Genomic DNA, 12,133 nt, shown 5'->3' on the forward strand with positions numbered 1-12,133 from the left:
AACTTTCTCTCTATTAAAAGGCTGTTCCTATGATGGATTTGAGAAAATGATAATATTTCCTCATATTCTCGAGATGAGGGATTATACCTCAATTCCACCATTAATTGATGGAAGTTTGTTCCACTCATCTTATGAAATCATTACTTCCAAAACATTGGAGTAACAAGGGACAATATAAGACATTTATTTTTTAAACATTTTTTCTCAAATCAATTTATTTAAGAATGAAGCAATTTAAGATTTCAAATTTGGTCATCGTTTTTTAAATGGGTGTTGTTGGGTGTCCATACACAAACGACTCCCGAACTCAAGTAAAAAGGGGTTAGTGACGACAACATTTATTTTATTTTAAAATCAATCCTTTTCGAGGATGTCAGCCACTTCGCGTTGTCTTGGACATGTGGCGATAATAATCAATAATATCTCAAAAGCAATAAAAGTACACTTTATTTTGGATAGATCTACTTATTTATCCATGACAATATGGTTGCTATGGTATGAGATTAACAGTTGAAATTGTGCCTTAAAAAAAAAAAAATAGAAGTTGTGACTATATATTGCAAAATTTTATTTATTTTCGAAGAAAAATGTATATGCAAAATTTTATTTGTACTTTGACAATTTTTTACTATTTAAACTATATCTATCCAATTAAATTTATACAATCTTGGCACTTTCATTATCTAAATCGAAGGAATGAACAAGATTATAATCTTTTTTTTTTAATCTAAGATAAAAATAATTACTGAAGATTGAATTTATGAACAAAATCTTTTCGCAGGTAAATAAAGATAGTATGATTTAAATAGTTCTAAAATTTGTCATATTAATTAGAAAATTGAATATTATGGTGGAGAGCCCCACACGTATAAAGCGAGATAGGATATAGTTTAAATGACATTTACAATGACCAACGCTTGTGGGATTTGTTCAAAACCATAATGCTGATTAGTTAATTAAAATATTACATTTGATTCATATGCGACGCAGAAAATCAGGAAAATTTCGCCAATTTGACTATAAACAAAATAAATAAAATTATAGTATTGGTTGGCTCTTTCAAATTCACAAAAAATAGAAATTCCAATGGGGCCGAGAGCTTGACATGACCCATAAATCATTGGGACTTTTTTTTTTATATATTTCTTACATATTAAATGATGTAATATACTACTATTTACTTCTCTTATTATTTTCGTTATAGGATCTTATAGTAAAAATAATATTAAAAAAGAAAAAATAAATCAAATAGTTACCACATGGACAACATCTTTAAACTAAAATTTAAAAAGTTATATATATATATATATAGTAGAAAAGTTTAGAGACATAATCTTCAAAAATCCAATAAAATATATAAATTTTTTGTTAAATAAACCTGTTGATGATACCTATAATTTGAAAAAAAAGGTGAGAATTTAGTTTAGATAGTTTAAAGAGAATTTCATTTAAAAAAGGAATCCCTAATGTGATTTTCATGAATTCTAGTTTTTACATGCTATTATAGAAACTAAATTCAAAATTTAACTTAAAATTTAATATTCTGAATCTTAATTAATAATTTGGTACATATATTACAAAAATATGGTTCTAAAAAACGAATATTAAAGTTTAAAGCTTGTTTGATGTTATTTTTACCGCATTTAAAAATTCTTCAATTGTCATTTTAAATAGACCTGAAAAAAGTTTAAATCATGAAAAAATTCTAAAAAAACGAAAAGTTAAGAATAAATATGAAATAAGTTAAAAGTGTAAAATAGGAAAGAAAAAATGAAGGCATAATGGGGCATAAAAAATGGGGAAAGGAAGTAGATTATTGCAGCTGTACAATCATATCATCATATCACAATCACTCAAAATTATGTTCATGCACACATTATATTATTTCTCAAACAGTGGAAAGTGGGCTTTCTCTCTCTCTCTCTCTCTCTCTACAAGCACTCAAAATTTCACCACAACCACAAATCTCCACAAAAAACTGAAAATTAATTAAGCATAAATCAGTAACTAATTAAAATTACCACATTAATTCTTAATTAATTTCAGATCCCTCTAGAAAAAAAGACTTTTTTATTATTATTATTATTTACTTGTGAATGATCATGATATATATATTGAAGAAATGGAATTTAATTATGATGAAATATATTTATGTTTAAAAAAAAGAAAAAGAAAAAGGAAAAAACCCACAACCTGAATAGCCGGTTTTTTAGATATCACTGGGTGATTCACAAATGCTTTGTAAGTGAGGTCTCCAAACGCCGACACGGCCGCGCCGCCGTTCGCGGTGGGTGGAGGCTTTGTCGGAGAGTATTTCGGAGAGGTAATGGTCGGAAACGAGGAGGTTGGTCATGGAAATGTTGTTGTTGTTGTTGGGTACGGCGGCAGAGACGGCGGCGGTTGTTCGGTGAGAATGATGATTAATGTTGTTATTTGAATCTCTCTTCTTTCTTCGGCGGGGCTTGTCGGGGTTGGGAGGAGTAGGAGGGAGTGGCATGAGGAAGTAAATCTTACCGCGTTGGAGGTCGGCTTCTGGTGGGACGATGACGATCTTCGGGGCGGTGGCGGCATCGTGGGCGGCGGAGGAAGGGGAGGAGGGCTTCTTGAGGACGTGTTTTGGATGGGCTTTCATGACGTCCGAAGCTTTGATGGAGCCACTGATTTCTTCGACGTAGCCATTGGAGTGTACTATGCGAATTACATCAAGAACTCCACATGGAAGAATGCAAGATATGCAGCATCTTATGCTATTTTTCATTGCCTGTGTGGTTTTTTAAAAAAAAAAAAAAAAAAAAAAATAATTTTTGGGTTTCTTTTGTTTCGTCAACCTCTTGGAGGAGAGAGAGTCGAAGGAAAGAGAAAATATGGGAGAGAGATTAATAAAATGGGATATGGGAGAGGAAGATGAGAGATGGGAGAGAGGTCGATAGAGAGAAATTTCTTTCATTTTTTTTCTCTTCTTTTTCCTTTTTTCATTCTTCTCTATTTAATTTAATGTTTTATATTTTGGACACAACACAACATCCATCTTCCCTTACTTATTATGTCTTTTATTTTAGTTTAACCGTTTGTTAGTTTTTAATTTTCATCTTTAAATTTCTTTGTTTGTTATTTATGTTATTAGTAAAAACATGGTTGGTGCCCATAATTTTCTTTTCTTGCAATCAAGTCATTCACAAATTATAAATTTATTGTTGCTTTCATATAAAAGTCAAGTGTGTTTTATCCTGATTGAATTTTTGCATCAACAATCTACTTTACCAACGTTTTAAAAACGCAAGTCAAGTTTTTGAAAGCTAAAACACCATTTGGTAACCATTTTGTTTTTCGTTTTTGTTTTTGAAAATTAAGCCTATGCTGATTTATTCCACCTTCAATTTTTTTCTTTGTTATCTACTTTTCATCAATTGTTAAAAAAACTAAGCCAAATTTTGAGAACTAAAAAAAGTAACTTTCAAAAAGTTGTATTTATTTTTGGAATTTGGTTAAGAATTTAATCACTATACTTGAGAAAGATACAAATCATTCTAAGAATCATTGATGGAAATAGGGTTAATTTTCAAAAATAAAAAATCAAATGATTACTAAACGAGACCTAAAAAATAGTTTTGAAAATTTTATTTTTGTGTTTAAAATTTGGCTTAGAATTCAACTCTTTTACTTCAGGAAAGATCAACCTCATGATAAAAAAAATTGAGAGGAAATAAATTTAATTTTTAAAATGGTATCTTTTATCTTTATATAACTTATTATTACAAATGGAGAGATCAAAGGGTCAAATCTATCATATTATTGAACTCAATGATGACAACGAAGTTGATGTTGTTGATCATGATATAAAGTTTATTATATATTAAGCAAGTTTTCATTTTGGACTGATCATATTTCTTTTAGAAAGTTTTAATTTAGGTCACATAAGTTGGGTCTAGTTTCAATAGGATCTTTGTTAAGCATGTATATATCAAAAGTATATCTTTACAAGAAGTGTACAAGAATATAAATACTATACTAACAGTCTAAGAATAGAACCTACAAAAGCTCTAACCATGCTCTAACTATCCTAAAGACTCTCCAACTAAGAAGACTAAGTATAAACTCAACTAAGAGGACTAAGTATACATTCACACTCTCCCTCAAACTCAAGATGGTAAGATTGGAACCATCTTGAGTTTGTTAAGTAGTTGGAGAAAACGACCGGGAGACAAAGCTTTAGTGAAAATGTCAGCGGGTTGCTCAGGGGTGGAAACAGATCATAAAAGTAATTAAAGTTTTACTCAGGAAATGATGACAGACAAAGTGATAATCATTCTCAATATGCTTGGTACACTCATGAAAAACATCATTGTGAACAATCTGAATGGCACTATGATTGTCATAGTGAAGGATAGTTACAGACGACTGAGGGACTCCCATATCAGCAAGAAGCCAATGAAGCCACAAAAGCTCTGATGTAGCCTTAGCCACAGCACGATATTCAGACTCCATACTAGAACGAGAAACAACCTCTATTTCTTACTTCGCTAGGAAATGAGAGAGTCATCGAGCTAGAATCAATAAACGGAGATAGAACACGGTTACTAGGATCATCAGCCCAATTAGCATTAGAGTAATCGGATAAACTAAGGAAGACTGGGAAGAGAATTGAAGTCCATGTCCCAAAGTACCTTTAACATAAAGAAGGATACGATGAACAACAGTAAAATGAATGGTCCGAGGAGCAGCCATGAACTAACTAACAATGTGAACAACATATGCAATGTTAGGACGAGTGATTGTCATATAAATAAGGCTGCCAACAAGTTGACAATAGAGATTGACATCCTCAAGTGGAACTTCATCGAACGGATTCAAGCAAACATTGGGATCGAGTGGTGTTGGAGTCGTAGCAGAGTTAATGACACCAGAACACACTAAAAGATCTGAGACATACTTCACTTGAGACAACGAATAACCAGCAGAGCTCAATGATACTTCAAGGCCAAGAAAGTAACTAAGTGAGCCCAAATCCTTCATCTCAAAGTGTTTTCCAAGGTAGCATTATAGATCAGAAACAACCTGAGGATCATCCCCAATAATAATCATATCATCAACGTACAAGAGAAGAAGAATAATACCATAAGTTATCTACCAAGTAAATAGTTTCATGTCATGAGGACTAGACGTATATCCAAGTTGAATGACGGTGGAACTAAAAGTTGCAAACCAAGCCCGAGAGGCTTGCTTCAAACAATACAATGCTCAACGGAGGAGACATGCCTTCTGGGATGGAAAAGAGATACTTGAGGGTAGTTGCATGTACACTTCCTGAGGTAAGGCCCCATTAAGAAAGGCATTCTTGATGCCACTGTTTGGCTGCAACAACTACTAAGAGACACCCAAAAGATGTCATTCGTGTCACAAGTGCAAAGGTCTCTTCATAATCGACCATACTCCTGAGAACATCCATTTGCCACTAACTGAGCTTTATAAATGCTTAATAAAACTGTTAGAGTGAGTCTTTATATTGTAGACCCACTTGCAACCAGTAGGTTTTTTACTAAGGGGTAAATCAACATAATCTCATGTTTGCATCTTGTTTAGAGCCTGAAGTTCTTCTCTCATAGCTCGCTACCACAGAGGATTAGTATTTGCCTCATGAAAAGAGGTAGGTTCAACCAAGGAACTGATAGTAAAAAAATTGTGAAATTCTCGAAGATAAGTAGAAGGTGCCCTTACCCTAATGGAGTGTCGAATAGGAGAAGCAAGGTCACGAACAGGTCCAGATTCCACAGGTGAGACAGAAGATTAATCATGATCAATAGAGACTGACACAGATTGCTCAAACTTAGAATCATAGGAAGATGTAGAAGTACCAAGTGGGAAGATTGTTTGAGCTCAAGTCACTTCAGCTTCCTGTTTGTTCTTTTTCGTCTCGGTCATGCTTCTTCCAAAAAACTCTGTCATTTAATCTCTAGTAACAATTTGAATAATATCTCCAAATTTGTATCTTTTGACTATTTGAATTGCAAACTTGCAAAACAACTTGCATTATAACAGCAGAAGGAGAACAAATAAGAACCTAGAGTGATGTAAGCTCAAACAATCTTCCCACTTTGTGACCTGTACCAACTGTTTGTCCCATCTACAAATCCTGAGCCCGACACCTAGTAGAAGAAAAAGACACATTTAAACTAAGATCACAAACTGCTCGATGGAGACAAGGTTAAAGGTCAGATTTGGAACACAATAAGTATTGGAAAACTGTATTGTGGAAGTGTCAATAGAGCCAACATGGGATATGGTCATACAATTACCATGAGCAACATAAATGGGAGGAAGAGATTTGGCAGGAATGGGTGTAGTCAAAAGAGAAAAATTAGATGTCATATGGTCGCTACAAATGGAATCAATAAGCCACCTATTACCTAGGAAGACCGCAAGCGCGAAGGAATTGGATGAAATCACTTGTTTAGGAAAGTCTTGTAAGTCACTCATTTGAAAAGTAGACGGGGAAGGTTCAGAATCAGCAGAGGAGGCAGCAGCATCAACCAAAGTAAAGTGAGGACTAGGTTTAAAATGTCGAGACTTGGAAGTATGTCCCGACGGTCGCAGTGGTTGTGTAGGGCAGTTGTCCAGAATATGACCTCGTTTGTGACAGTATCTGCACTCGACTTTTGGGCAGTCAACAAACTTGTGCCTAGTAAGCTAATAGTTTTTACAGAAGGTAGCTCTATAAGTACCAAGAAAATGAGTGCTTGCGAGTACAACTTCAAATTGCTTGGAAGAAGTGGTAACAAGACATTTTTCTTCAAACAAAATTTCCTGAATTGTTGCATCCAGTGACAGGGGACTATGGTGTAGCACAACAGCAAGGATTGACTCATATTCTAGACAAAGCCCTATAAGAACCTTAATAAGACGAAGGTGATCAATACTAATTTTAGCTTGATACAATTGTGTCCAAATTGGCTGAAGCATGGCCAAATAGTCATTAACAATAGTGCGGTTAATAGTAGTGAGCTAAGCTGACAGACTAGAACTGGGTAGACAAGAAACCCGACAAACTTTTGGCATCATCAAACACATCAAACTGAATGTGAATGACCAGTATAGATGTATTTCCCGAGCCAAGTGATGATTGATGGTTTTGTTGTCCCAATCCTCTAATCGTTCAATGAATTTAGTATCATCCTTAGTGGATATCTTGACTGGCTGAGGAATATCACCAATGACAATGCGCCATAATTTATGCCCAATTAGAAAATTCTTCATTTGATTGAGCCCAAGTAATGTAATTTGTCCTATCAAGAATAGTACTAATGAAGCGAAACACATGATCTTTTTTCATGTGGCTTGGCGGCTTGGGAAGAGAAGAAACTGGCTTAACTGCTTGGTTTGACTAAAAACGACTCAGTGGCTTGACTTTCACTGAATCTGCTTGACTCAATCCACACAGATCGGCTCAACTTGGCTTGACTCGACTTGACAGGATCGACTCCAAACTTTTCAAAAACTCTGAAATATAATTTTGAAAACTCCAAAATTTGAAAACTTGAGTTAAATGAATTGATTCCCATCTACTTCAAACTTTTCGAAAACTCTGAAATGTAATTTTGGATCCAACATACTCTGATAACTAAATCGGCAATTTTAGCTCCATGGAAGATTTTGTTACAATCATACCAGATGGCCTAACGTTCGACAACAAACAAAATGATTTCTTCATAGGTACATTAGTTTAAGATTTGGATCCATCTATCCAGAAAACTATCATTGGAGGATTCAAAAGCCAAAAAGCAATTTGATAAAGAGTGTCAAATGTTCAGATCGTCTGAATAGTTAAATAAATGTGATCCAGAATTTCATATTCATCTCCATAGCAAGGGCAATAAAGTATAATATCTAAACATTTCTTCATCAATTCCAATTTTGTGGGAAGAATATTATGAATACCTTTCCATAGGAAGTTTTTTATTTTTGCAGGGGCCTAGATTTCCATATTTTCTTCCAAATATGAGACATATTATGGTTGTTGGAACCTTCTTTATCTATGATCTGATTCACTATTAATTTATAACTACTTTTGACAGTGTAGGAACCAGCTTTTATTGAGTTGTATATCTTAAAACTCACGATTTGTAAGATTAAACATATTCTATTTATAATAAAGATGTTATTGAGGTTTTGTTCAATAAAGTTATTGAGTATGTAAATTGTACTAAATCCAATAGACTAAGATCAATGGCTTTACATGAGTACTTAGACTTTATGTAGAGACATAAGAGTGGATCAAGTTCTAGTAGATAGCCAAAACGGTCTATAAGTATACGGATAAGGCTCGGTATCTTATTCTGGAAACAGTATTGGATGCGGCGCACTTTGTATATAGTACAAACGATGCGATCTTGAATCGTTCATGTGGAGACATGCGAGTGAGAGCATCCTATGCAAAGAGTTTGTATAAGATCAAATCAAGAAATAAGTCAATCTTACTTTATAACGCTGTTTACTGTTTAAGACAGACTATTTCAAAGCGATGACCTATGTAACTTGACCTTAGTCTTAAGCTAACTATGAACTTCTGTTTATTCGGGATTATCCTTAGATTTTCATTGGTCAGGGTTGACTCAACAGTGCTAGCTCAATATCCCTCTCATTTTAGGGGTAAGACAAAGTAGATAGTTGAGAACATAGGGTGCAAGACGGAATTTACTTCCACCTGCTTTTAGGGATAGTAAAGAGGTTGTTTCCTTAAGTATTGACTTCGAGTCTTGAACAAGGGGTCCCACCCTCTCATTGCCCTGAGAGGGACTCAGTTTGGTATTTGAATCACAAACTAACTGTTCATTAAAGAATTAGTGGGACTTAAGGAATAAGATGTAATCTCAGGGGTAAAATAACTTTTGACCCAACCGTTACTATGAGCAACCTGTGAAGGGTTGACTTACTAATTATGATTATATCGAGATGGTAGAAATATATTTATAGTGAAAGGAGTGTAACTACTGGGCTTTAGTGGATTGACCCGGTAGTTAACGAATGTTGGTTAATTAGGTTAAAGAGTTTAACCAGTTAATCTCGGATCGTTGGAGCCCATGATCTGTAGGTCCATTAGGTCCCCCTACTAGCTCACAAACGGATTAAACCTTAGAATAACATGATGAGTCAATTTAAAATGTTTAAATTCGAATTAAGGGAATTAGTTATTATATACGATATGATTACATGTTTAATTATCGAATTAAATGGAATTGAATAATTGAATAATATTTAAATTTGATTTAAATCTTAAATGCATGAATAGGGATTCATGATTGTGAAATTGGCTTAATTAGTTAAATTATTTAATTAATTAAATAAATTTTATTTAAAAATTAAATATTTGAATTTTGTGAAAATTCAAATATTTAAATCAATTTAATTTAATTTAATTTTTTGCAAAATTAAATTAAATATTAAATTTTGTTGAAAATTCAATTTAAAAGTCCACGGTAGGTTTTTCCCACTTTGGACACAATTTCCCAATTAAGATTAGGGTAATTGAAATTGGTAGCATTTTAAGAACTAATAACCAAGTGTATAACATCCTTTTAAAAAGTTGCAAATATAACCAAGTCTATCAACGATAGACTTCTATCATTGATAGACTCTCAAGTTTATCAGCGATAGACTTCTATTGTTGATAGACTCTTATTAGTGATATGGTCTATCATTGATAGACTTCTACCAATAATACGGTCTATCACTGATATACTGTTTAAATTTGGCCATATTTGTAATTTTTTTTACGTTATATTATATCTGCTATTACTTTAGGTCTAATATCTAATATTTGTAACTATCCTTTAAGATTAAGTGATTTTGGTGTTACTCCATAGGGAATTTTTGAGTGATTTTGGGTTGGCATGAAAATTTGATAAAAGATCAAATTATTTTAGTTGAAAAGTAGAACATGCATTTTGGAAAATGTTGGAATTTTTACTTCTTCAATCCTTGAAGCATGTCTTTCTCCATAAAATTCCCTCAATTCTCATTTATTTTGGATCCCACAATCCAATCTAAGATCCTGGAGGATAGGAGGGAAGATCAAGTGGTGGTCTACAACAATTTGGAGTGAAGATTCAAGCAGAATTTGAAGATTTAAGGGGTTCTTCAACGGTATCTTCAAAACTCTATTTTTAATTTATGATCATGCTTTCTTAGTTACTAAAATTGATTGAATTAGAGTGTTTCATGATTCTGTTTGCTTCTGTTATTTACTTGCTAACTTCATCAGTTTTATCATAGTGTCAAATCAATCTGTCCTTCAATCTCTTGTTTATAGGTATTTTCTTAATGCTAGCAACATCATCTTCATGTAGATATTCATCTAAAAGCTCAATATTCCAATTTCCCTAAGGACGAATGAATTCGGCCACAATAGTATTGGTCATTAGTGGGTTAAAACAAATAAGTTTAAACAAGGAAGGCTTTGGTAGCCAAGGATAAATTGAAAGGTTTAAACCATAGCAACTCAATTGAAACTATGTATATCAAATTCATGATAAGGATCAAATTCCTTAGGTTGCATACCTTTTCATCCAATTAACTTATGAATTTCTTGTGTATCCTTTAATTAATAACCGTGTTGTAGTTTGTTTGATCACTGAAAAATGAATAGATATGTACATTAAAATAGCCAATAAATCACCAAAGACTAACCATAAATAGATTGTAAAAATAGCCTATAAAATAGTCTATAATTTTTATAAGGAGATTTTCAAAAATAGAAAAGATAAGGGAAATTATTTACATAAAATAACCAAATTTTAATCTTATTTGATAGAGGTTGGTAGAGACTAATAGAAATCTATCGATGATAGAAATTGATAGAAATCTATCACTAATAACTCTATTTTGTTTCTCATTTTTCTTCTTATTTCTTCTTTAATAATATATAATACCAATTGTGCTTTGATTCTTTTTTCTATCGTAATTTATTTTCCATTAAAGCCCTCCCATCCATTGGCTAACTAACTACTTCACTAAATTAAAGAAATTAAATCATGGTTTTGTTGCCTTCTAATTTTCATCCACTCATATAATTCCAAGTTTTAAGTCAAAAAACATCATATCAATACTCAATGAACTTCCCACAAAAGTCAATAAACCGATAATTAATTTTGACCAAGATATCATAAGAATAAAAGGATAAGCTTTTAAAATAAATTAGGGACTAAAGAGCAATTGAATCACAAAGGTAAGTGAAAAGGGTAAAATCTTCACATAAAGCAAAAAAAAAAAAAAAAGGTTTTCTAGGGATGTAAAATTGTGAATTAATAATTGAGCTTAAAGATGGGAGTTTGGGGTTTGGGAGATGTGAGGAATTAGGGCCCTCTCCTTTATCTCACCAAGTTCAATAATTTTGGGTTTTAGGAGTATATCTATAGCTTTGGGGGGTGTTTTAGTTGGATGATTAAGACAACCAAGTGAGTGATAACACAAGATCCCATTTTGTGATTCAATGAGCAATGTGACAAGTGTCAACTTGTGATTGGTTCCCCAATTTAAGTGAGAGAAAAATTTAAGGACTTTGAAACTTTTGTTTTGGAAGTTTATTGAAATATATATATTGTAGATAGGAGAGCAAATCTTATGTGCATCATCTTTCAATATCCCCAAGCAACACCATGTGAAACTTTGTGCCATATTCCTTGGGCTGATTGCACTTTTTCTCACTTTCATTCTATATTCATACACAAATTTCTCCATTTTTTCATCATTCCATCTTTTAATTTGTACAAAGTAATCATTAAAGTTATAATAATAATCTCATTTACTATATTACCAATGACGAAATTAAGAACATGATTTTTTTTATTAAACATAATATAATTAACTTATATAAGTTTGGTTTTCAAATAAAGTCACGAGTAAGATGTTAGTAGAAGAGGATAACGAAAAAAGATAATCATGTAAAGAGATTAGATTTGGAGATTAAAACCCTCACATCAAAAGGGTGTTTGATATGAATTGTGTTTGTCACATGTAAAAAGTTGGATAGATAGATATATGAAAGCAAATGAAGAAAATGCAAGCATGCTCATCACCTTCAAACAAATAAATTTTCAAACTGATTGATTTGATGCCTTATACACTTGTATCATCATATTGA

General features: G+C 32.7%; 1 protein-coding gene across 1 annotated transcript; it reads right to left on the reverse strand.

Moving 5' to 3' along the window:
- Positions 1-2,053: 2,053 nt before the first annotated feature.
- LOC150034801 (uncharacterized) lies at positions 2,054-3,012 on the reverse strand. Its single transcript, XM_090316100.1, has one exon. It carries the CDS (start codon positions 2,756-2,758, stop codon positions 2,210-2,212), a length of 549 nt encoding a protein of 182 aa, XP_090172226.1. The 5' UTR covers positions 2,759-3,012; the 3' UTR covers positions 2,054-2,209.
- Between the last annotated feature and the right edge of the window lie 9,121 nt (positions 3,013-12,133).

Source organism: Benincasa hispida, chromosome 8 (genome assembly GCF_027475165.1).
Source record: "Benincasa hispida cultivar pf3 chromosome 8, pf3_genome.v1.1, whole genome shotgun sequence".
Lineage (NCBI taxonomy): Eukaryota > Viridiplantae > Streptophyta > Magnoliopsida > Cucurbitales > Cucurbitaceae > Benincasa > Benincasa hispida.